This window comes from Saccopteryx bilineata, chromosome 3, assembly GCF_036850765.1.
Source record: "Saccopteryx bilineata isolate mSacBil1 chromosome 3, mSacBil1_pri_phased_curated, whole genome shotgun sequence".
NCBI classification, from domain to species: Eukaryota; Metazoa; Chordata; class Mammalia; order Chiroptera; family Emballonuridae; genus Saccopteryx; species Saccopteryx bilineata.
In genome coordinates this window covers 966349-991864 of record NC_089492.1, presented here as the reverse complement: position 1 = coordinate 991864, position 25516 = coordinate 966349, and the positions used below count along the sequence as shown (strand labels likewise).

Below are 25516 nucleotides of genomic sequence, written 5' to 3'. Positions count from 1 at the left end.
GGGATGGGTGCTCACCCCTGGGCAGAGCCCTGGATGGGGCAGAGGCAAGGAGAATGAAACCCCCGCAGTACCCCCTGCCCCAGACGTCTGAACTTCCCGATCCTTGGGCAGAAGGAGCCATCTCTGGCATCTGCCCCTGCTGCTTGTCCCCGCAGTCTGACAGGTCCCTTTGCTGTTTGCCAACTGCTGGTGGGGCGTAAGAAGCCCTCAGCGGGGTCAAGGGCAGCACTTGAGGTAACTGTGTGTACAATAAGTACGGGCCAGGAGAGGGCCCAGCCATCCCAGAGCCCCGGACTTCCTGAGCGCCAACCGTGACCATGGGCAAGCAGACAATGCAGTGAGCCGCCTGCAATATCCACACCCTTGGTGATGCCAGAAGTCTGCCAGGGAGCCCTCGCTACAGCCGGACGCACCTTCACCGCTAAGCTGGCGTGCTCATTTCTCGCCTCTCACAGTCTTCATGCTTCAGGGTCCAGCCCGGCTGCACTTCCCCACTGCCCACCAAACCCACGAGAGCCTTACCTGTTGGGCAGAGCGGATCATCCTTCGCGCCTCATCCTTGATGCTGGGACTGTCCGGTGGTGGCGGCTGCACTAGTGTTGTGACCTCTGTGCCCTGGAAGCCGAAGGTCAGGGGCCAGCCCAGGTCGAGTTCAGGCACGGCCTGGTCTGAGTTCACAGGCCAGTAGGTGCCTGAGGAGCCATCCATGTCCACATTGGGAGGGCTCCCTTCCGGGGGCTCATGGGTGACGTGCTGCGGGAGCCGCAGGTGGCGGCTCACGTGGTCCAGTTCTTCCGGGCACAGGAAGGCAGGAGCCCCCTCGGATGCCAGGAAGCGGCTGTAGGCCTCTGGCCCACCCTCAGCGAGTGCGTCCACTGCCAGGCGATAGTACTCTTTGTAATGAGGCGGGAGGTACCCAGGTGCCAGGGGGTTGTCTCCCTGCGAGGAGCTCTGGGAGCGACGGGCCATGTTGGGTCCAGGGGCCTGGGGGAGGGACAGGGAGACATTGCCAGAGCAGGGGTACTGGGCCCACTCCCCAGTGGGTATCTATACTCATACATAGATACGTTGTGGAAGGGCTGTCAAGTGACCCTGGGCGGTCTTGGAGTTCTGCCCAGGCCATGAGGCCTTCAGGGCACCCCCAGACCCAGCAGAGTACCATTTCCAGCTGCTCTGGGCATACAGCCTGGGCCCCTGCTCTCACCAGGACCCAGGGAGGGCCTTGAGCCCCAGCTTTGGCTCCACACAACCCTCACTCAGGTTTACTTTATGGCCTTGGTGGTCCCACACATTTGCACGCGTGCAAGAGGTAGACAGAAAGACAGGGAGAGGTGAAAAGCATCAATTCTGTTGTGGCACCTTATTACCCTATTTGTTCACCGATTGCTTTCTCTTATGTGCCTTGAGCAGAGGGCTCCAGCTGAGCCAGTGACCCCTTGATCCAGCCGGAGACCTTGGTTCAAGCTAGCAACCACGGGGTCATGTCTATGATCCCACGTTCAAGCCAGCAAACCCACACCCAAGCTGGGGAGCCTGTGCTCAGCTGGATAAGCCTGCGCCCAAGCCAGCAACCTCGGGGTTTCAAACCTGGGTCCTCAGCATCCAGGCTGACGCTCTATCTACTGTGCCAGTGTCTGGTCAGGCCCCACAACAACTTTTTTTTTTAAGTGAGTAAAGAAATAGAGAGGAAGGGAGAGAGATGAGAAACATCAACTAATAGTTGCAGCACTTTTAGTTGTTCATTGATTGCGTCTCATACGTGCCTTGACCAGGGGCCTCCAAGCCAGCCAGGGACTCTCTGCTTAAGCCAGCAACCTTGGGCTCAAGCCAGTGACCGTGCACTCAAGCCAGGGACCTTGGAGTTTTGAATCTGGGACCTCAGCATTCCAGGTGCACGATCTGTCCCTTGTGCCATCATGGGCCAGGCCCCACCCACTTCCCACCATACTAGGTTGTGGGTTCGATCTCTGGTCAGGGCACATACGGGAAGTGACCAATGAATGCACAACTAAGTGGAACAACAAATGAATGCCTCCCTTTCCCTCCTCTCTTCTCTGTTTCTCTAAAATCAATTTTAAATAATGCTTAACATTTTATGACTGTTGGTATACATATAATACAGACTGGGTTCTTTATTATGAGTCACACTTTTCTTCTGATTTTATGGCAGTGCCTTTTTTTTTTTTACAGAGACAGAGAGAGTCAGAGCGAGGGACAGATAGGAACAGAGAGATGAGAAGCATCAATCATCAGTTTTTTGTTGCGACACCTTAGTTGTTCATTGATTGCTTTCTCATATGTGCCTTGACCGTGAGGCTACAGCAGACCAAGTAACCCCTTGCTCGAGCCAGCGACCTTGGGTCCAAGCTGGTGAGTTTCGTGTTCAAGCTGATGAGCTTGGGGTCTCAAACCTGGGTCATCCACATCCCAATCAGACGCTCTATCCACTGCGCCACCGCCTGGTCAGGCTATGACAGTGCTTTTTTGTGGGCCCCTGGCACTGTGATAACTAGACAAACTGAGTGACCTATTGCCTGTCTGTCCCTGGTACCGGACCCTAGGGCCACTTGCCTTGCCTCTCTGGCTCCTCACCTCCACCACAGTATGCAGTGGTCAGGGTTGACCCAACACAACTGGCCCAAGGTGAGCTCCACCCACAGACCCTAGCCCGGGGGTCGGGAACCTACGGCTCGTGAGCTAAACGTGGCTCTTTTGATGGCTGCATCTGGCTCTCAGACAAATCTTTAATAAAAAAAGTGTTAAAAATATAAAACATTCTCATGTATTACAATCTATTCATTGCTCGTGTTCATGGTTGCGGGTGGCTGGAGCCAATCACAGCCGGCCTCTGGGACACCACCAAATTTTTACTGGATAACGTGTAACGTACACGGGTCGTTGTATGGCTCTCACGGCTCTCTCAGCCAAAAAGCTTCCCGACCCTGCCCTAGCCACACCAGCATCCATCCTGCAAGGCTCACACTCAGTCCCAGGCTTCTCTAGCCCTGGCTCTGCCCTTTGCCCCACCCTTCCCCACAGCCCTCTTTCACACCCTTGCAGATCTGGGCAGCAGCCTCTTTCTCCTCTCCATGAGCTTAGAGTCCCAACCCAGCCAAGCCCAGCCCTGTGTGGCAGCTGTGATCTTTCCAAGTTTCTTTGTCACCTCCCCAGTGTTCAGGATGAAGTCGGAGCCCTTTGCTGTGACCACTGTCAGGCTGTCCTGGGCTCTGAATGTGCCTCTCCACCCACACCACTTGCCCAAACGTCACTGCCTCCCATGCATGGCCCCGCCTGGCCAGGTGAGGGCCTCCCTTGAGCTCCCAGGGCCCATCCACACACACCCCCTAACTACGTGGGTATCTACCCCAGCAGAGCCCCAGGCACTGCTCACCCCACCCCAGGTGCTCCTGCCTGGCTCCAGGCTCCTGGGTCTGAGCTAGTAGCAGTCCTTCTGAAAGACTGTCCACAGCATCCTCCTTCCCATGTGCAGTTGGCTGAGGCTCACCTGAAGGGGTCAGGGAGCAGGAGACACTTGCCCGAGAATGTTGGGGGGTCAGGGCTCTGTTGCATACAGTGACCTGGGGAGCCGTTCTGGCCTGCTCCCCCTGAGGATGGGAGAGGTATTACACCCATGTGCCACTCAGTCCACAGCAGGCAGAGTGGCTGCCTGGTTCCAGGGAATGCTGTTCTGACCTTCTTTTGTGAGGGTACTGACCTGAGAGCCCATGATTACATAGGGGTGGCTGTACAGCCTTCATTGTACCAGGACCCAACTGACGAATACCACAGGAAGGTATGAAGGGGGGCTGGCTGTACCAGGTTGTCACCCGTGTCGATCACAGTACGGAGAGCCTCACACCTATCTGAGCAGTGTGCACGTGGGGATTTACATTGTATCTGACTACCCTGTGTTAGGTAGGTCTCACATTGTATCTGACCATGGAGGGTGGGGTGGGGGGTGTCTCACACTGTATTTCAGTGGTTTTCAACCTTTTTACACTTGGGGATAAGAGACCTAGCCGGCCAAAAATGGAAACGCAATGAATAGCTTTATCTTACCACGCATCACAGCGCAGCAGGGCCACAGGCTGGCGCTTGACTTCCGAACTCCACGTGTACAGTGCACTGAACACTACGTGAGCTTGCCCGAATGCTTTTTGTCTGTTGTGCATGATTTGTAAATGCTCCGCATGGTGCAAAAGGTTGTCAAACAAGACTACAAGTTCCAAAGAGATCTAAGACAACCTCAACAGTATTTTCACTGATGATACAGGCTGATAAGTGGCAATCACCCTGAGTATAAATGAATTCGACTAAAATTATTGGGTCTATAATCTCATACAACATCAGGGTGGTTAACTCTTTTGCGGACCAGCGGATGAAAACACTGCTGCACCTGATCTCAATGGCAGGGGGGTGTCTCACACTGTGTCTGACCAGTGTGTGTGTGGGCTCTTCACTGTAGATTATGGGGGGCACTGTGGTATGTGGCTACCTAGGGTCAGTATGGCCACGCAGGGTTTGGTGGCACCTTTGATGTTGGGAACAACACACTAGGATGGGCACTGTTTCTTCTGACTTCACGGGGGAGGGGATCCAGCTCGAACTATTTAGGCTGCATGCAATGGGGTTGAGCACCCTGGAGTGGACCAAGAACCTTCTCATCAGACAGGACTAGTCAGGAAGGTGGCCCTGCTGGGCCTCATACAGCAATACCGTGACCTCAGTGGCCTGGAGGTGGCCGTTCCCCAGCCTGCGCTGAGGAACCTCAGCGGCGTGCCTCCCCACACAGCTGCCTTCCCACGCCTGCCTTAGGGAGGGAGGGGCTCGTTTCCCACCCAGGCCCATGACTCAGCAGGAATCCGCTCCCCAGAGCTAACCTCTGACCTCTAACACAAGCCAGACAAAGTGGCCAGGGCCCTCGGGGTTCCAGCGGGCTCCCACCAGGGCCTTCCAGGCCCTGGACATATCCCGCTGGGGTAGGAGAGAAGGAAGGGACTAAGGCAGGACAGCAGGGATCTTGTGCCAAGTATGGTGGGGGGCAGGCAGAAGGGTCCCTGAAATAAGAACTGGGAGGCATTAGGAGTCGGGAGGTGGTGGGGGAGGGATTTGGCCCCACAGGCTCACCGACTGGGAGTCTAAGTGCTGTAGTTTTTCGGGATGTGCAGAGCAGGAAGTTAGTGCACCTCAAGGAGCTAGCAGCCGCCAGGGTCGGTGTCCCATTTCCCTACCCCAGTCCAGAGATCTAAGCGCGAGAAAACGGGGGCCTTGGGCTCTCCCGGTGCTCAGGTGAGGCGCCAGACGGAGCCCTGGCACCCATGGCAGCCTGGGCGGGGCGCCCCCAGGAGAAGGGTCTAGGCCGGGCCCAGCCCTCTCCCCAGACTCCAGCTAGGCCGCGAGGGCGGGTGGGAGTCAGGACCGCCTGGGAAGGCTCTGACCCAGACCCGGGCTCCTCCCCACCCAACTCTTCCCGGGCCGGCGTCGTGCGAGGTCGCTCGCATCCACCTCGGCGCAGGAGGCCGCGGCTGCCCCTCGCCCCCCGCCCCGCACACTCCCCCGCCCGGCTCCGGGTCGCGCGGCCCCGGCACAGGTGCCGGCGGGCGAGCCGCCCAGGTGAGGCCTCGCGCGCCGGGGGGCTCCGCGCGCCGCCCCCGCCCCACCCCGCGGCCCGGCCCGGCCGCCCTCGCCCGCGGGCCCGCCCCGCTCCGCTCCGGCCGGGTTGGGGGCTTACCTGGCCAGGTGCGCGGGGGTCTCGGACGAGGACAGCAGGAGCCGACCGCCGCCCAGCGGCCTCGCGGTCGGGTCGGTCCGGCAGCCACTCCCTGGCGCGGCCCGCCCGCCGCGCGGCCTGATTCACGCGCCCGCCCCCGCCCCGCCCGCTCCCGCCGCCGGCTTGCCCGGGCAGCACCTGGGGGCGGGGCGGCCCCACCCGCGACGCGCCCGCATTCCTCCGCCCGCCGCCCCCCGGACCCCGGCGGCGCCCCGGCTCCCGCCGCGGCCCCGGCGGCGCGCCCTGGGACCCCCGCCGGGCGTGTCCGGGAACCGACAACCTTGCGGGCCCCCATCTCTCCACCGAAGGCTCCGGGTCCCTACGCCTGACCCCTGACCCTTGGCCCGGAAGTGGAGATGATTGGAAGTTCCGGCTCAGTCGCTAGGAAACGGGCGAGCTCGACGCGAGGGGCGGAGCTTCTGCTCTCCCCCTGGAGTTGGGGAGGCAGGTGCGGCAGGTGAGGCTGCCGACGTGGCGCCGAGCCGGGGGCGGGCCCGGGCCCGGGGACCCTGCAAGCACGGGGGACCCCCCCACTACACTGGGACGACCCCCGCTCGGCTCTGCCATAGAGGACCCACTGCCCGCACACACGGATGCCCACAAGCACCTGGGGACCCTGCTGCACAAACATCTCCCCACACTGACACCCAGGCCTATACGAGTGTTATGCACAGAGGGGACACCTTCCCGCAAAGATGGACCCCGCATCCACACCAAGCCCCTCACACACACACATTCGCTGGCCACCGCAGGCACAGCCATGCCCACTCATAGAGGAGATCCTGCACACAGCAACCCTATGTGTGGGGTGTGCACATACGGGACCTTACATGCACACCAAGTCCTGCACATGCCTGTCACCCAGGCACACCCCAACGTTCACGCATAGACAGGGAACCCACATTTACTGACCTCCACACAGGGTCCCTCCCCACAGAACTCTGCACACACATAAGACCCTACAGGAACACGGAGAGTCCACCAAGAGCTCAGGACCCTGCAGGTGCTGAGCACATGGACACCCGCCCTCAGCAGGCATCGAGCCCCACACATGGGCACCCGCCCTCAGCAGGCATCGAGCCCCACACATGGGCACCCGCCCTCAGCAGGCATCGAGCCCCACACATGGGCACCCTCCCTCAGCAGGCATCGAGCCCCACACATGGGCACCCGCCCTCAGCAGGCATCGAGCCCCACACATGGGCACCCGCCCTCAGCAGGCATCGAGCCCCACACATGGGCACCCGCCCTCAGCAGGCATCGAGCCCCACACATGGGCACCCTCCCTTCGTGTATGCGTGGAAGACTCAGCTGCCTCTGGGTGCCCCAATACCCAGTGTCCCCCAAACACTTCAGACTCTTACTCAGAACCCCAGTTTCCCACCAGACCCTCGCCACCGCCCCAAGCACTTTCCCTCTGCTGTCACACGGCCTGAGCCCTCTCTGCGGGTCTCCGGTCACCTTCCTCCTCATCCCTCTCCCTACCACACCCACTATTTTCTGTTTTCAGGGTCATTTCATCCCCAAACACTCAGCGGTGCTCCATCAGCGGCATCACTGGGTTGGCACTGGGTGTGGGGTCAGACCAGTGCCCAGGCAGTAGTGCTGCAGTGGGTTACCTGGCAGTGGGGGAGCTGAGGGGATCCTAACCCAGGTTGGGGAGAGGGCGATCTCCCAGCGACATGAGCTTTGGGGTCAGCCAAGCAGACCAGGGAGAAGAGTGTGGCTTTCAGACCCTGACAACGACACCTGCCAGGCCAGGATAAAAGAAGGCTGAGGGCTCGGATGCTCAGTGGGGTGGGCCTGGGCTCTGGCTTGTGCATTAGGACAAAGCCTGCCCAGCTGGCAGCCCAGTGGTTTGAAGCAGGGAGATGGGTACAGGACCCCCCACCTGGGGGTTGTGGTCAGGGCCTGGGACCAGAGGGTGGATGAGTTGGAGGGAGGGGCAGGTGAGTGAGGGCAAAGCGGACGAGCTGTGGCCAGATGCTCTTCCTAAGCATTCCCACTCAAGCTGCTGCCTTACACACACCAAAAACCAGAGGCGGGCCCTGGCCGGTTGGCTCGGTGGTAGAGCGTCGGCCTGGCGTGTGGAAGTCCCGGGTTCGATTCCCGGCCAGGGCACACAGGAGAAGCGCCCATCTGCTTCTCCACCCCTCCCCCTCTCCTTCCTCTCTGTCTCTCTCTTCCCCTCCCGCAGCTGAGGCTCCACTGGAGCAAAAGATGGCCCGGGCGCTGGGGATGGCTCCTTGGCCTCTGCCCCAGGTGCTAGAGTGGCTCTGATCGCCACAGAGCGAGGCCCCGGATGGGCAGAGCATCGCCCCCTGGTGGGCGTGCCGGGTGGATCCCTGTCGGGCGCATGCGGGAGTCTGTCTGACTGCCTCCCTGTTTCCAGCTTCAGAAAAATACAAAAATAAATAAATAAAAACCAGAGGTGGCCCTGACCAGGCAGTGGCGCAGTGGATAGAGCCTCAAACTGGGATGCGGAAGGACCCAGGTTCGAGACCCTGAGGTTGCCAGCTTGAGTGTGGGCTCATCTGGTTTGAGCAAAGCTCACCAGCTTAGACCCAAGGTCACTGGCTCGAGCAAGGGGTCACTCGGTCTGCTGAAGGCCCGCGGTCAAGGCACATATGAGAAAGCAATCAATGAACAACTAAGGTGTCGCAATGAAAAACTGATGATTGATGCTTCTCATCTCTCTCCGTTCCTGTCTGTCTGTCTATCCCTCTCTCTCTGACTCTCTCTCTGTCCCTGTAAAAGAAAAAAACAAAACAGGCAGACAGGTGGCCAGGAGCCAGCAAGGTGCTGTGTTGGGGTGCCCCTGGTCCCGTTGGGCACCTGCTGACGGTCCACCAGGTCCTGGATGTGTGCAGTACTGTTCCCACCGCCCGTGCCACTCTGAACACACTGTCCTTGACCTTTCCTGCCCTCTTCTCAGGAGCATGAGCAGTAAGAAGGGGGGGCCCAAAGCGGCATCGGGGAAGTGGCCGACATCCCTCCCTGGGAACAAGCCCAGAGCCACTGCTGGTGAGTAAGTGCACCTTCCAACATCCAGGGCACCCCACTCAGACACGAGCTTGTGAGACACCCCCTACGCAGCCACCCGGGACACCCCCTGAGAAGACCCTCTCCTCCTCCGAGTTAGGCCTGGGTACGGCAGACTGAGAGGATTTGGAGCTCCGATGTCCACTCCAGGCCCTGGGGTTGGGGGCCCAGGAGCTGTGTTCAGAGGAGCACAGCTTTACATCACGTGGAGACGGGGAGCAGGGTCTACGGCCATACCTCTCTGAACGCGCCCGATCTCGTCTGATCTGGGAAGCTAAGCAGGGTCGGGCCCGGTCGGTACTCGGATGGGAGACGGGGAGCAGGGTCTAGGGCCGTACCTCCCTGAGCGCGCCCGATCTCGTCTGATCTTGGAAGCTAAGCAGGGTCGGGCCCGGTCGGTACTTGGATGGGAGACGGGGAGCAGGGTCTGAAACAGAGCAGGGCTCGAATCCGTGTTGGGGGTTCTCAGGCTAAGCCTGCGGTCCACTCTGACCCTCGGCTCCTCCTGGGACATCCCGTGCTTTTCCCTGCCGGCTGGTGCTCTCTGAGGCCACCTTCCCCAGGGCCACTTCCAGCTTGCGTGGTGACAGCTTGTCCGTGGCTCAGTCCTGCTGTGGCTCAGGAGGGGCAGCTCCTGCCCTTCCCACCCCCACAGGCTGCCACCCCCCTTCTCTGTCGCGGCACTTACCAGAATGTTTGCTACGCTGCCAATCCCTTCCGGGTTCCCTAAGTACCCAGGCCTGCATAGGGACCTGTGTTTGCTAAGAAAGCGTCTACCCCGTTCCTCAGAGGCCAACCCCCTGCTTGGAGTGGGCCTGCCGCAGCCCCAGGACCCCAGGAGGCTCTGAGGTCACAGGACCTGGCAGGATGGATGGTGGTGACTGCTCTTCAGACTCAGAGGGGTTAGACCTTCCTTAGTTCCCCAAAATAGCCCCAGCTGCGTCTGAGGCAGCAGCCGCCCTGGAATGAGGATGCTGGGCTCAGGTGCCCCGGCCGCTTCCTCGACCGAGCCCTGGAACCCACACTGTAATCAACAGGAGGAGGGCAGGGGCGCCCGGAAGCTGTGCTGGGGATCTGCTCCTCGGTTCTGTGACCTGCTGACTGTCCCCTTGGTCGTCACCCTGTCCACCTCAAACACTGCCCTGGATGGCACGTGGCCGGGATGCCCAGGGCTGGTGCAGGAACACCTCTTCCTCACTTTTCCTGAACAAGTGCCCTGCTTGGCGCCCTCTGCCTAGCAAGCACTGGCCCGAGAGGGCATGCTGTCGCGTGGTCTTTGCAGCGCCCTGTTGAGTGAGCACCAGCCTCACTTTGCAGATGTGAAAAACGGGCCCCATAGGTGTCCCACAGCCAGCCGGCCGCTGGGCCTTCCGCAGGGCCCTGTAGGATGCTTGTGTGACACCCCCCCCCCCAGATTGTCAGAGCCTCCGCCACAACGATGCCCCCCAGGTCTTACCTGGCCTGGGGTGGGCGGCACCTCGAGACCCTCGCTCCGGAGCTGTTCCAGGGCCATCGCCAGCTCCAGCCCCTCCATGCGCACCCAGGCCCGCTCCTCCTGCAGCTGCTGCAGCCACAGCTGCTCCTCCTGCCACAGCTGCTCCCGCCACAGCTGCTCCTCCTGCCACAGCTGCAGCTGCAGCTGGATCTGCTGTCGCCGGTCCTCCAGCAGCAGCCGCTCCTGGGCCAGGCACAGCTGTACCTCGTGGAGCCTCAGCAGCTCAGGGTCCAGGCCGGGCGCGAGGCTCCACGGCCGGCAGCCTTCCATGTCCGAAGCAGGGACTGGCACCAGCTCGGACCCCAGGGCAGCAGCCTGCGCTGGCGTCTCAGCTGCCTGTGGCTGCTCTGGTGTGGCTGCCCTGGCGTCTCCCTGGGGAGCTGGCTGGCTGCTGGTCACGTGGCCTGCAGGGGCCACCCCTGTCTTGTCCTGAGGGCCCCCTGCACCAGAGGGCGGGGGCTCAGCCTCGGGGCCCTGTTGTCCTGCGGCCTGCTGTGCCCTGGCTGCTCTCCTGGCTCTGGTTTTGCGAGCCCGGCTCCGTTTCCCAGACATGGCCCCGATCCCACCTCTGCTCCCCGGAGGCCCTGGCTCATCGGTGGGTTGCCGGGGTCCCACGGGCTCAGAGGGCAGACCCGGAGGCCACCGCGGGGGGCCCTCTGTGGCTGCGGCCCCTGGAGCCCACCCTGCCCCTTGGCTGGTGCCTGCGGCCCTGCGGCTCTGGCCCCGGCTCTGGCTCTCTGCCTGTGGGCTTCAAGGGCCGACTCTCTGGGCTGGGCCAGGCTGGGGAGTTTATAGGGACTCGGGGACGGCGGCTCACCCGGCACGGAGGCTGACTAACGTGCTGACACAGGGCGCAGGACTTGACAGGCCACAGGCCTCGTGGGCCAGACCGGGAGAGAGTCTGAGAGAAACCGGAGGAGGTGGCTCTCGGCACCCAGACCGCCGGCTGCGCGCCGGGCGAGTCTCGTCCTGCCTGGGCGGGCACCCCCACCCCGTCCCACCCCTGGTCTCGGGACTCACACTCCAGCCCACAGGGCCAGGAGCTGCACGCATCCCCCACCACTCGGACCATCCTGACGAGGCCCTTGCTGGCCACAGACAGTCCAGCCCAGGTGGCATGGGAGACACTGGCCACACTGAGCACCAGCCCCCCCCCCCATCAGCACAGCAGGGAAGCCCCTGGGCCCTAGCTGCTGAGCACACTGTGGAGACAGACGATGGACGGACCCTTTGGCCCAGCATGGGGCCCTCCCACGGCGGGGGGACTGCCCTCCTGTTTGGTGTCAGAGACTTGGCCTTGAAAGGCTCCATCCTGTGGACTGAGACGGGGCAGCAGGAAGGTCCAGCCTGCCCTGGGTGCAGGCGCTGCAGAGGCTCTGGAGGCCGTCCTGGTGGGGGGTCCAGCTGCCGGGCCCACAGAAACGGAGCCCCGGGGAGCCACCCCTCCAACCCCGCCCCCAGCCAGCCTTTGGGTTGGGGGTGCAGGGCCAGCCTGAGTGCTCTCTGCGTCCCTGGACTTCCTGTTGGGAAGGAGGCTCCAGACGGCTTCCATCCCGGCGTTTCCCCCGCCTGGGGCCGCTGACTCACACCCACGCCCAGGGCTGGCTCTGCCACACTGGCTGGACTGGTTTGCCGGGCCCAGCCCTGCCTGCTCCCACCCTGCTCAGCCTTTACCCTGGAGGCTCAGGGGGAGGCAGACTGGACCACCGAGCCGAGGTGCACACCCAGGAAGGAGAAGGGGTCGGAGGGAAGCGGTCCCCCCACGAGGCAGTGTGAGGGAGGGGAGGGCCGGCAGCGGGGTGCCTACCTGAGGCATCGCCCCACCTGGGTTCCCCAGAGCCTGGGGCTGCAGGGCCCAGGGGCAGGGCGGTCCCGCCTGCAGGCACCACCACCCTCTGTGGCACGTGTGCGCCCTGTATCTACTGCGCAGGACGCGGTCCTGCCGCTTGTTAAAGCGGCCACGCAGATGGGTGCTCCCTAACAACCAGGACGCAGCTCTGCGGGTGGCTCGTAAATGCCTCCCAAGCTTGAGGGGGGAGGGATGGATCCACACACCAACCCCACTCATGTCCCCCCACCACCAGGGAAGCCAGGAGAGAACCACCAGTTGCAGAGGAAGACCGGCCAGCAGGCGAAGGGGCCAGAGCCCCCTGAATGCTCAGAAGCCCCCACAGGTGAGAGCCCATGCCCAACCCCCCCCCTCACCTCCAGCCACTCCTCGCAAGGGAAGAGGGGAGGGCTAGGGCTGGCTGGCAGGAAGTGGGCTGTCCTGGGCTGGGTCTCCTGGGGTGGGTGTGCATGTGTGTGAGTGCACGTGTGCAAATGAATATGTGTGAGCATGTGTACGTGTATGTGTGCAACCACATGCACATGTGTGTGTTCAAGCGAGGATGTGTGCATGTGGGTGAGTGCGCATGCGTGTGAATGAGCACGTGTGCTCATGGGGCAAGCCTGTGGCATGCACAGAGCAGCATGTCCCACCTGGGAGCCAGTGGGGAGACCCATCCTCCCTGCCTCCACCACCCCAGCCCCTGCTTCCTGCTGAGAGCTGGGCTGTGTGTCTCCCAGGGGCGTGGGCTCTGGGGGAGCCCCATCCAGCGCCATGGGGTGGGAGGCCACCCTCCTTCCACCCAGAACAAGGGAACACAGTGTTGTCTGCACTGCGTGCTGTCGCCCTCCAGTGGCAGGAGCCAACCAGGGGCGGGCATCCCTGGAAGACAGGGTGTGGCAGCGCCTGCTGACCCCCACGCTTCTCTTGTTCCTCCCTGGGCGCTCAGGGGCCCCAGCCCCCCGTCTTCCCAGTGCAGCCTCCATTCTGTCCTCCAGGGCTGTATCTTTTTAATTTTCTTAAACATTCCCATTCAGCTTGACCAGGAGGTGGCGCAGCGGATCAAGTGTCGGACTGGGACCCCTAGGCCGCCAGCTTGAGTGCAGGCTCACCTGGCTTGAGCCCGGGGTCACCAGCTTGAGCATGGGGTCGCTGGCTTGAGCGTGGGATCATAGACATGACCCCATGGTCACTGGCTTGAAGCCCAAGGTCGCTGGCTTGAGCAAGGGGTCACTCAGTCTGCTCTAGCCCCCCCCCCATCAAGGCACATATGAGAAAGCAATCAATGAACAACTAAGATGCTGCAACTGCCTGACCAGGCAGTGGGGCAGTGGAGGACCCAGGTTTGAGACCCCGAGGTCATCAGCTTGAACGCGGGCATCTGGTTTGAGCAAAACTCACCAGCTTGGACCCAAGGTCGCTGGCTCGAGCAAGGGGTTTCTTGGTCTGCTATAGCCTCATGGTCAAGGCACATATAAGAAAGCAATCAATGAACAACTGAAGTGTCGCAACGAAAAACTGATGATTGATGCTTCTCATCTCTCTCCGTTCCTGTCTGTCTGTCCCTATCTATCCCTCGCTCTGACTCTCTCTTTCTGAAAAAAAATTAAAAAAAATAAAAGATACTGCAACTAAGAGTTGAGGCTTCTTTTTTTTAAGACTTTATTTATTCATTTTAGAGAGGAGAGAAGGAGGAGAGAGAGAGAGAGAGAGAGAAGAGGGGAGGAGCAGGAAGCATCAACTCCCATATGTGCCTTGACCAGGCAAGCCCAGGGTTTTGAACTGGCGACCTCAGCATTCCAGGTCGACGCTTTATCCACTGTGCCACCACAGGTCAGGCAAGTTGAGGCTTCTTATCTCTCTCCCTTCTTCTCTGTCCTTATCTGTCCTTCTCTCTGACTCTCTGTCTCTGTCAAAAAGAAAATTTTTTTTCCCATTGATTGAGAGAGAGAGAGGAGACGGGAGAGAGAAAGAGAGAGAGAAGCATCGACTAGTTCCACATAGTTATGCTCTCGCTCGCTGATTGCTTCTCAACGTGCCCTGACTGGGGATCAAACCCATAACCTCGGTGTTCTGGGACAACACTTCATTGCCTGAGCCACCCTGCCAGGCTCCAGAGCTCTCTATCTTTACCCAAAACTTCCACCTGTGCCCCAAACCCAGGCTCGGCAACCCTGCAAGCCCTCTTCAGGGTGTCCTCAAACCCCACGGTGCCTCCAAGTCCAAACCGTCACCCCCTTGCCCTCCATGTCTAGTCCCCCAAGGCTGCTCCCAGCGACCCTGGGCCAAAGACTCCACTCCCACAGACAGTGTGTTCTCACCCCAACCCCCTGCTCTGGGCCGGCCTCGTCCTCCTGACCCAGCTGGTCTCTGCCTCCCTTGTGTCCAGTCTGTTCTCGGCAGAGCAGCGAGTCTCCAGTCTCCAGCACGTCTGTCCCTTCTGGGCGGTGGTGGCCTTACCTCCAGGTGACCCTCTGCGACCACACATCACCCCCCTGGGGCGGGCCAAGGGCTGGGATAGGGAGCCTGACCTTGACCTTAGAGGTTTGTGACATTCTATTGTCCTGGCTGGCCCCGTTTGTGGATTTAGAACATCTGCCCCTTTGTCAGGTCGGGGGCAGTGGCCTACCGCACCTGCTACGCTAATGCACCTGGTGTGGCAGCCGGGCCTCTGCCTGGACCACAGCTCGGAGCGGGGCCTGGACCCATGCGCCCTCTCCTCGCCCCAGGGCCAGCGGCGGAGGACCGAGCAGCCACTGTCATGCAGTGTGCCTTCCGGCGGCTGCTGGCGCGGAGGGAGCTGGTCCGGCGCCGGCGGGAGCAGCGCGAGTACCTGGAGCAGATGGAGAGGCTGCAGAGGGAGGTGCGGCTGGGCGCGCGGCCGGCCTGCAGGTGTCCAGTGGTCGGAGAGGTGGGAGGGCGCTCAGGGTCCCGGGGCCGTGACCTCGTGGCTGGGTCTGTCACAGGCCTTCCTGGCCCTGGTGCACCAGGAACGGGAGGCGGCGCGGCGGCGGCAGGCGGAGGAGGCCGAGGCCGAGCGGCGGCGGCGGGCGGAGCAGCAGCGCCGGGCTCGGCTGCTGGACGCGGCCTTCGATGGCAACCTGGGGGAGATTGCCGCGGTCCTGCGGGAGGTCAGCGGGGCGCGGCCAGCGGGGCGGGCGGGCGAGCGGGCGGCAGCAAGGCGCAGGTGACCCGGCCTGGGCACAGGTGGACGAGCTGCTGACCAGCGAGGGTGTGGGCCACGACGAGGCGGGCGCGGCGCAGCGGCGACAGCGGCGTGTGGCCCTGCTGGACTGCGCGGACCCCCGCGGGAACACCCCGCTGTCCGAGGCAGCGGCGGGCGGGCAGCCGCAGGCCATCCGGCTGCTGGCCGAACAGGGCGCCAGCCCCAACTCCAAGGTAGGCGCCCGGGAGGCGCGGCGGCAGGGGCGCGCGGGGTGGGGCGCACGGGCAGGGGCGCACGGGCAGGGGCGCGGCAGCAGGGGCGCACGGGGAGGGGCGCGGCTTAGGGCTCTCCTTCCGCAGGGCGCCTTCGGGAGGACCCCGCTGTACCGGGCTGCCTTCGGGGGCCACCTGGAGGCCGTGGAGGTGCTTCTGAAGCTCGGGGCGGACCCGCGGGTGTACGCCGACGACGGGAGCACCCCAGTGCAGGTAGGAGCGAGAGCAGGAGCACCCTTGCCCACAGGGGCTGGAAGCTGGTGGCCCTGCTCAGAACCCTCAGAAGGGTCACTTGCAGTCAAGATGGCCCCTCCCTCTTTCTGGTTTCTGAGCGCACCTCTGGCCAGGGCTTCCCTAGGTCCCTGGAACCTGGCTACCGCCTTGTGAAGTAGTGTTCCCCTCAAAGGTGGGGAAACTGAGGCCAGCTACCTCTGGACTTGGGCCTCCTCACCTGGCTCCTCGCTCTCCACACATCCTGTTTCTGCAATCCCACTTCCCTGGGCTCCTGGGGGGCCACCCGGTCAGCCACTCCTGTCCCAGTATGGGGCTAGGCTGGCAACGGGGTGCATCGACCTCTCCCCAACCCCCTGTTTCTGCAATCCCACTTCCCTGGGCTCCTGGGGGGCCACCGGTCAGCCACTCCTGTCCCAGCATGGGGCTAGGCTGGCAACGGGGTGCATCGACCTCTCCCCAACCCCCTGTTTCTGCAATCCCACTTCCCTGGGCTCCTGGGGGGCCACCGGTCTGCCACTCCTGTCCCAGCATGGGGCTAGGCTGGCAACGGGGTGCATCGACCTCTCCCCAACCCCCTGTTTCTGCAATCCCACTTCCCTGGGTTCCTGGGGGCCACCGGTCAGCCACTCCTGTCCCAGCATGGGGCTAGGCTGGCAACGGGGTGCATCGACCTCTCCTCAACCCCCTGTTTCTGCAATCCCACTTCCCTGGGCTCCTGGGGGGCCACCCGGTCAGCCACTCCTGTCCCAGCATGGGGCTAAGCTGGCAACGGGGTGCATCGGCCTCTCCCCAACCCGGGAGGCCGGGTGTGATGGGGCCTGTGGGAACAGGTGACCCCGTGCCCCTTCCATTATTCTCAGAGAATCTGACTTGTACCACAGGCGGTGTCCCCCATCCACACCCCAGAGCCCAGCCCAGCTGTGAACCCCAGGGGATTGTCCTGGGGTCTGCTGGTGGATTCCTGCGGCCACACAGGGGCTGCCAGAGGCTGGGCTCAGCCAGGGACCTTGTGCTTGGTTGGGGCCCCACCTCTACTCACAGGCTGCTTCCCCAGGATGCTGCTCTGAGGTCCCCCTCAGCCCTGCCATCTGCACCTGGGTGACAAGGGGTAGCACCAGGAGCCCAGCTTTCAGGTGGTCATGCTCCACACTTATGCTAGGCCCCGGGGACCCCGAGGGGTTGAGACATGTGCAAGGAGGCTGAGGACATTCCCACACAACTGGTACCTGAGGGGTGATGGGGGTGATGGGGGCATGGGGCCCCGGGAGTGAGGGTGGGTCGCTGGGACAGAGTCCCTGGAAGAGCAGCACGCAGGGTGGGGGTGGGGTGGGCCAGAGGTGCCTGGGGGACCCGGATGCCAGAGAGGGCAGTCTTGTCGCCAAAGGTACTGGAACATCAAACGTCCGTGGGCAAAGAAATGAACCTGACCTCATAGAGGAGGACTCTAATCCATTTGAGTCCTCATACTTTACGGAAAAAGCGGACTCAAATGGATTAGAGATTGCACGATGATAGCACCTTCAGAAGAACACGGGAGAGAACCCTTTGGGACCTACGGCTGGGTCAAGAGTTCTTGGACAAAAGGCACAACCGATCAAAGAAAAAGAAAAAATCAAGACACGGACTTCATCAAAATGTAAGACTTTGGCTTTGTCAAGAAGATGAAAAGACAAGCCACAGAAGGGCCGTATCTGGAATACACAAGAGAAGTCTCAAAGTGCGACACTAGATGGCTTTACAGTCTGGTTAGGAAGTGGAGCCAGGGCGGGAAGAGAGCTTTCGCTTAGGAGGGTGCAGTGCCGGTGAAGAGACGGGGTGTGTTTCCACATCATCACGCACCCAGCAGGAGAGCTGAGAGGAGGAACAGTGAGGACAGAGTCCGCTGGCTGGCGAGGAGGCAGGGGACCCGGAGGGAAGGGGACAGGGAGCAGCTTCTCTGGAAAAACGCCCCTTAAGAAACTGAACGTTTACCCTGTGACTCAGCAGTCAGTCACGCTCCTGGGTGTTCGTGCCGGTGAAGCGACAACCGCGTCCACACCACAAGGTGCGCCCACCTGCTCGCAGCAGCTTTCTGTGCTGTAAGCCCCAAACAGGAGACGCCTGGATGTTCTTCAGTGGGTGACAGGCTAGCAATCCAAGTCCCTCCGCTAAGAAGGGCTGGCTGTGACCCTAGCACCTAGAAGAATCCAGGCTGAGGGAAAAACCCAACTTTACAGGGTTACGTACTGTACCGTACTGTACTGTGAGACTCCATTTACATGACACTTTACAAATGACAGGATTATAGAGACCAATTAGTGGTTTACAGGGGTGAGGAAGGAAAGGGGAGAGAGGCGGCTGTGACCCAAGGGATGATGCAAGGGGCTCTGTATTGTGTATTGTGACTGGGGTGGTGGTTACACAGATCTACATGTGATAACATTGCACATACTACCACTACACACACACACACAGAGGAATCTGTGTCACTGTGGCAACAGAGCAGGTGGGGTCTCTGTGGTGTCTGTGTCCTGCTCCGCACACAGCACTGTAGTTGGGTAAGACGCCATCGTCGGGTTCATAGGAAAACTCGAATTGCTGCAACTTCCTGCAAATCTACCACTGTTTCCAAATAAAAGCTCAGTAAAATGACCAGGTATGCAAGGAAATGGGGAAATATACCCACGGTGAAGAGCAAACTCAACCAATCAAAAGTGACTAAAAAATGACAGAGGATGCCCTGGCCGGTTGGCTCAGTGGCTGAGCGTCGGCCCAGTGTGTGGAAGTCCCGGGTTCGATTCCCGGCCAGGGCACACAGGAGAGGCGCCCATCTGCTTCTCCACCCCTCCCCCTCTCCTTTCTCTTTATCTCTCTCTTCCCCTCCTGCAGCCAAGGCTCCATTGGAGCAAAGTTGGTCCAGGCGCTGAGGATGGCTCTATGGCCTCCACCTCAGGTGCTAGAATGGCTCTGGTTGCAGTGGAGCAATGCCCCAGATGGGCCAAGCATCACCCCCTGGTGGGCGTGCCGGGTGGATCCCAATTGGGCGCATGCGGGAGTCTGTCTCACTGCCTCCCTGCTTCTCACTTCAGAAAAAAACAAGAAAAAACAATGACAGAGGACAGAATTAGCAGTCAAGGACACTGAAGCTTATAACCATCACACACACACCCCCCTTATCTCCATTTCTGTATACTCCTGAACTTCTAGAGATGAAAACTACACTTGAGAAGGGAAACACATCATGTGGGACTAATGGCAGGTTAGACACTGAACACCTATATTAGTTCATTTGAAGACACAACAGAAACTATCCAAAATGAAACAGAGAGGAAGAAGGTTGCAAGGAAATGGGAAAATATATCCACAGTGAAGAGCAAACTCAACCAATCAAAAGTGACTCAAAAATGACAGAGGATGCCCTGGCCGGTTGGCTCAGTGGCTGAGCGTCGGCCCAGTGTGTGGAAGTCCCGGGTTCGATTCCCGGTCAGGGCACACAGGAGAAGCGCCCATCTGCTTCTCCACCCCTCCCCCTCTCCTTCCTCTCTGTCTCTCTCTTCCCCTCCCACAGCCAAGGCTCCATTGGAGCGGGGAGGGGGGGGATTGAACAGATTTCTGCTTCCAGATGGAGTTGACTGGGCCCTGATTGGCCCTTCTGCCCGCAGCCACAGAACCGAGATAGAACCTATGCAACATGGTTTTCAAGACCCTGAACACCAAGGGACAGATCGATTGGTCCCCAAGAGGCTGGAGAGGAGTCAGCTGATCACCCAGCTTACCGTCCATGAGAGAGAATTTCCCGAGTGAAGGAGACAGGGTTCAGAGTCAGGGTACCCAAGGCAGCTCCTGACAGTGGGCGCCCACGAGAAATCTGCACAGACAGAGAAAGAGGGCTCCAGGGGTCCCCCGGGTCCCTCGGGTGTTGACGGGAGGAGATGGTGGAGCAACAATGTCTTGGAAAGACTGAAGGACGGAAACACCTTGGCAACCCTGAGTTCTACACCAGTGCAAAAAAACCTTCAAAACTGAAGGCAAAATAAAGGTCTCTGCAGACCTACAAAAGCTGAAAGGACCAATCAATCGCCAGCAGAGCTAGACTGCAAGACATGCTCACGCAAGTCCCACAGGTAGACAGAAAGGCCACCAAGTGAAAGATGGGTCCACACAGAGACATGAGGGATACTAGAAAGGACACCCACACAGGCACATACGTACTAGCTATGCGCTCTCCTTGTTTCCATTTATGGAAAAGATAATTGAAGAAATAGTAATAGTGATGTTTATGGTTTTGTTTTGTTTTTTATAACAATAGGAAGCTATACACACTGAAGACGGCACAAATTATAGTTTGGCTCAGCTGTGTGACAAAACGTCATCAAATCTGTGAGGGAGAACTGGAAATACATTGTTTCAGGTTCTTATATGAGATGTGGTAACTGATCACTTAAAGGTAGATTGTGATAAGTTAGGGATGTATCCTCTAAACCCCAAAGCAACAACTAAAATATCAAGGTATTGCTAATAAGACAACAAGGGAGATAAAATGGAATTCTAAAAAAAAAAAACACACACACAAAAAAAACAATGTGCAAGCAACAGGAGGCAGGAAAAGAGGAAAAGGAAAATATTGAATAGCATATGGGATGAGTTTTAAACTCAGCTCATTAAATGTACATGGTCCACACACCCCAATTAGAAGGCTGAGATTGGCATTTTGGATTAAAGAGTCCAGCCATATTCTGCCTAGAAGAAGCAAACTTCACACCCTGGCTGGATGGCTCAGTTGGTTAGAGCATTGTCCCAGAGCACAGAGGTTGCTGGTTCAGTCGCTGGTCAGGACACACACAGGAACAGATCAATGTCTCTGTCTCTGTCTCTGTCTCTCTCTCTCTCTCTCTCTCTCTCCCTCCCTATTCTTCTCTTGCTAAAATCAATAAAATTCAAATATATATATATATAAAGAAACAAACTTTAAATAAAAAAGACACAAATAGGTGAAAATTAAAAGGATAGAAACAAATACACCAGGATATCACTAAACATAAGAAAGCTGAAGTGACTATCTTAAACATAAAAAAAAAAAAAAGATTTCAAAATATTATTACTAGGGGTAAAAGAATCATTTCACAACACAAAGGGGGCAATTCCTCACCAGGACGTAAGGATCCTAAAGGTTCATGCAGCTATCAACAGAGTGCAAATCACACACACAAAACCCGACAGAGATACAAGGAGGAATGACCCTATACAGCAGCAGAATTCAACACCCCTATCTCAGTAATTGTCAAAACAAGTAGTCAGGCCTGACCTGTGGTGACGCAGTGGATAAAGCGTCAACCTGGAAACACTGAGGTTGCCAGTTCAAAACCCTGGGCTTGCCTGGTCAAGGCACATATGGGAGTTGATGCTTCCTGCTCCTCCCCCCTTCTCTCTCTCTCTCCCCTCTCTATAATGAATAAATAAAATCTTTAAAAAATTAAAAAAACAAAACAAAACAAGTAGTCAGTAATCATCCCTTTACCATTCATCTCTCCATCTGTCCTTGTTTTAATTAAAAAAATTTTTGCGGAGGACCCGGGTTCGATTCCCGGCCAGGGCACACAGGAGAAGCGCCCATTTGCTTCTCCACTCCTCCGCCGCGCCTTCCTCTCTGTCTCTCTCTTCCCCTCCCGCAGCCAAGGCTCCATCGGAGCAAAGATGACCCGGGCGCTGGGGATGGCTCTGTGGCCTCTGCCTCAGGCGCTTGAGTGGCTCTGGTCGCAACATGGCGACGCCCAGGATGGGCAGAGCATCGCCCCCTGGTGGGCGTGCCGGGTGGATCCCGGTCGGGCGCATGCGGGAATCTGTCTGACTGTCTCTCCCTGTTTCCAGCTTCAGAAAAATGCAAAAAAAAAATAAATAAATTTTTTTTTTGTTGATTGAATTTAGAGAGAAAGGGAGAGAGAGAAAGACATCAGTTGGTCGTCCCACATATTTATGCATTGATTGGTTGGTTCTTCTGTGTGCCCTGACGGGAGACAGAACCTGCAGCCTTGGCGTTTCTGGACAACGTTCTGACCAACTGAGCTGTCTGGCCAGGGCCTGTCCGTGTTTTCATAAATGTACCCATTCAATCCAATCTTTGCTCGTTAGCTGATTTACTCTTTTATCCATTCATTCTCTCATCAACCTGAATCATTTGGTTCTGTCAGTCTGTCTACTCACCACTACATCTATTTGACCCTCACCACCATCTTAGATCCTCCCTTACTCATTTGTTTACCTACTATTAATTCAAACATCCATTCCTCCTTTTATACAGACTCTCATGCTGCTTACTTGACAGAAGATTCTGAGAAAGCTGGACCATACTTGGTCCTCAGTTTTGTTCCCAGTGTCGTACATCTTGGTTGTCACGGAAAAGGCACTCAGAAACTGTGTTGAAGAACTCATCCCTTGGTTCATCCTGTCCCTTTGCTCAACCAACTGTCTACATATCTAATTATCTCTATATATCTAATTATCTATCCATGAAATCCCTTTATCTATTATTTTGTGTGTGTGTGTGTGTGTGTTTGTGTGTGTGTGACAGAGAGAGACAGAGAGAGGGATAGATAGGGACAGACAGGAAAAGAAATGAGAAGCATCAATTCTTTGTTGCGGCTCCTTAGTTCATTGATTGCTTTCTCATATGTATTTTGACCTGGGGGCTACAGCAGAGCGAGTGACCCCTTGCTCAAGCCAGCAAGCAACCTTGGGCTCAAGTTGGTGAGCCTTGCTGAAACCAGATGAGCCCGTGCTCAAGCCTCATGGTTTCGAACCTGGGTCCTCCGCTCTATCCGCTGCTCTATCCGCTGCGCCACCGCCTAGTCAGGCATCTGTTGATTTTCTTCATGCACCAATTCACTGTTCCATCCATTCATTCAATTAAGGCAATGTCCATTCTTTTATCATTTAATCCATCAATATTTTGGTCCACTCATTATCTTATACATTCACCCATTACCCTGTTGTTTTTAATAGTTCATCTCTTCACTCAGTTTTCCATTTATTCCAGTTCCTACTTTGGCAAATTCTTCAAACTTATTGAATCTCAGTTCCCATATAGTCATAAACGGGGCTTTTTGAAGATTTAAGGAGATAAGGAGTGAAACTCCTCAAGCACAATTCCTGGCACAAGAGTCTGTGCACAATAAATGACCGCTATTACTCTTTTTTAAAAAATTATTTTATTTTAGATTTTATTTATTCATTTTTAGAGAGAGAGGAAAGAGAGAGAGAGAGAGAAGGGTGGAAGGAGGAGCAGGAAGCATCAACTCTCACATGTGCCTTGACCAGGCAAGCCCGGGGTTTTGAACCGGTAACTTCAGTGTTCTAAGTCAACGCTATATCCACTGTGCCACCACAAGTCAGGCTATTACTCTTTTAAGTAAGAATTAACAATTTAAGTCACCGACTCTTTGACTCACCTGTTCACGCTTCCACACGTTTATCTAACGCATCCATTGTTCCCTTCGCTCATCTATCCACCACCCATTATTTATCCACTCCTTGATTGTACACATGTTGAACTTTTCTTTTGTAAAATACAAATCAGAGCTATGTGGCTTGACTGCCCACAAAGGAAATACTCGTGGAGTTAGTACCCGAGTCCAGTGCCCTCCCTGCCCACCCCCCAGAGAACACTGCTGTCTGGACCCCTTGATCACTCCTGGGTGGGCAGGCGGGACTTTAGGACCCCAGTGGTACGGGGCTGCTGCTGGGGAGGTTTTGGCCGGGGGTGGGGGGAGCAAGGGCTGTGTCCTGCAGGGCAAGGTCTGCAAGGGACAGAAGAGGGATCCTTGTGTGTGGGAATCGCGAGGGTGGACAGTGGAGCAAGCAGGGACTTGGGGTTGGCTGGGGAGGGAGGAGGGAAGTGTGGCCCAGGCAGGGAGACAGACAGGACCCCAGGGCATCTATCTAGGTTTTGGGGGGAGCAGTGGCAAGTCCCATTTCTGCCAGTCGCGCTGCCTGTTCCCTAAAACGCACAGCTTTGTGCAGTGACAGTGACCTACCTAGCCCAGGCGGTTTATCCGAGGCTCGAGTATTTATCATAACAAAATAAGGCGCTATGTAACCAACACCGACCCTGACCAGGGCACTGTCACTAGGTGGCCTCACTGGACACGGTGGCCAGCGTGCTGCAGTCGTGGGACCTGAGCCTCACGGAGGCCATGCTCCAGCACATGGAGGCTGAGCAGCAGCGCAGGGCCCGGGAGGCCGAGCAACACCAGCAGGCGGAGGCCAAGCGGTGCGCCTGCGGGCAAGAGGGGGCTGCCCCCCCCCCCAAGGAGGTCCTCTGACCTGCTGTTTCCTCCCGCTCCAGCATGACCCTCAAAGTGCAACAGCTGGTTAAAGAACAGCAGCAATGCCGCAAAGAGGTGGGCAGTTACCGGGAAGAAGCAGGGGCAGGCGGGCCTGGTGGGGAGGAGGGGAGAGCCGCGTGGGGAGGAGGGGAGCTGAGTGGGGAGGACGAGGAGCTGGGTTCTGAGAAGCTGAGGAGGAGGAGCATGGGCTTGGGGAGGTCGAGTACCAGCGGGACCAGCCTGCTCGCGGGCACCCAGGCCAGCCTTGCCCGCTGCCTGCCTGGCCCTCTCCCCAGCTGCAGCAGGCCTACTGCGAGCTCAACCTGAGGATGGCGGAGCAGGACAAGTGTGAGCGGAGGCGCACGGGCAAGGCTGAGCTCACGCTGCAGGTGGGGTCTCCCCTCCAGGCCTGGGGTTCAGGGTCTGCCTTCCCCTCCCAAATGGGGATGCCGCCTAACAGCTGCGGGCTCCTGGGGGCAGGTGGGGGGCATCCGGGAGCGGAGGGACAGAACTGTGCTGAGTGGAGTGTGGGCCCCTCCTCCAGGCTGTCAAAGACGCGGAGGCCCAAGTGGACAGGCTACGGAAGGAAGCCCAGACGGCCGAGGAGACACTGGCCCTGGCCAGGCTGGCACTGCGGGAGCAGACCCAGGAGGGTGGGTGGGGCTTGGGTCCGGGCTGGGGCTGCGAGGCCAGGCCCAGGCGACACCCGGATGTCCCCACAGGGGAGGAGGAGGCCCCGGGCCTGAAGTGCCAGATCACTGAGCTGCATGATGTGCTAATGAAGGACGTGGGCGGCCGCATCCGCAGAGACGGCCGGTCAGTGGTCTGAGGGGGGCGAGGGGCTAGCCTAGGGCTCAGGCAATGGCGGTGACCTGGTGGCTGCCCCCAGGTGGCCTCTTGTCATCGACCCTTCAGGCCAGGCGGCCACCTTCCTGCGCTACCAGGACACCAACTACGTGGACACGGTGAACCCAGATCACCTGCGGCCAGAAAGGATTCGGCTGGCACTGCTCGGGGCACTCAGGTGAGGACGCAAAGGCTGGGCACAGTCACTCGTACCCCACCCCCCCATAAGCCAGCCTTCACGGCTGACCCTTCCCCCTAGGTATGGGAAGCCCCTTGTGTTCGACCTCCGGGAGGTGGATCTGTTCACCGCAGTGCAGCAGCAGCTGGAGGCAGTGCAGCCCGGCCTGGCGCAGGAGCTCCTGAGCGGCCGGCTGCTGGAGCAGGACCGCTACCTGTCGCTTCTGAGGCCCACGGATGGGCTGGAGTACAGCCCCACCCAGTTCCAGGAGGGGCGCCTTGGGCAGTTCCGCCTCTTCTTCGTCACCAAGGTGCGGTGGCCCCCTGCTGAGCAGCTGCAGGTCCTGCTTCCTGTGCACGTACAGCTGCGCAGCGGAGGCCTCTAG

The 25516-nt window shown here is 58.7% G+C and overlaps 2 protein-coding genes across 3 annotated transcripts in view; one reads left to right on the top strand and one right to left on the bottom strand.

Annotated features, from left to right (window-relative positions):
* FAM83H (family with sequence similarity 83 member H) overlaps positions 1–10964 on the bottom strand; it is a 16142-nt gene extending 5178 nt beyond the window's left edge. Inside the window, exons 1-2 of one of the 2 annotated variants that reach the window (XM_066265468.1) lie at positions 10269–10964; positions 523–984 (exon numbers count right to left, since the gene is read on the bottom strand). In XM_066265468.1, coding sequence (XP_066121565.1) covers positions 523–984; positions 10269–10859 — 1053 coding nt within the window. In that variant the 5' untranslated portion in view covers positions 10860–10964. Of the gene's footprint in view, positions 1–522; positions 985–5731; positions 6068–10268 lie in introns of those variants that run through there. The other variant, XM_066265469.1, reaches the window with a different exon arrangement.
* Positions 8710–25516, top strand: IQANK1 (IQ motif and ankyrin repeat containing 1). The gene is given in 12 exon segments (XM_066265494.1): positions 8710–8794; positions 12392–12481; positions 14865–14998; positions 15102–15266; positions 15343–15534; positions 15661–15786; positions 23913–24182; positions 24404–24496; positions 24652–24760; positions 24830–24923; positions 24997–25131; positions 25213–25516. Coding segments are annotated over 12 exon segments (1797 nt in total).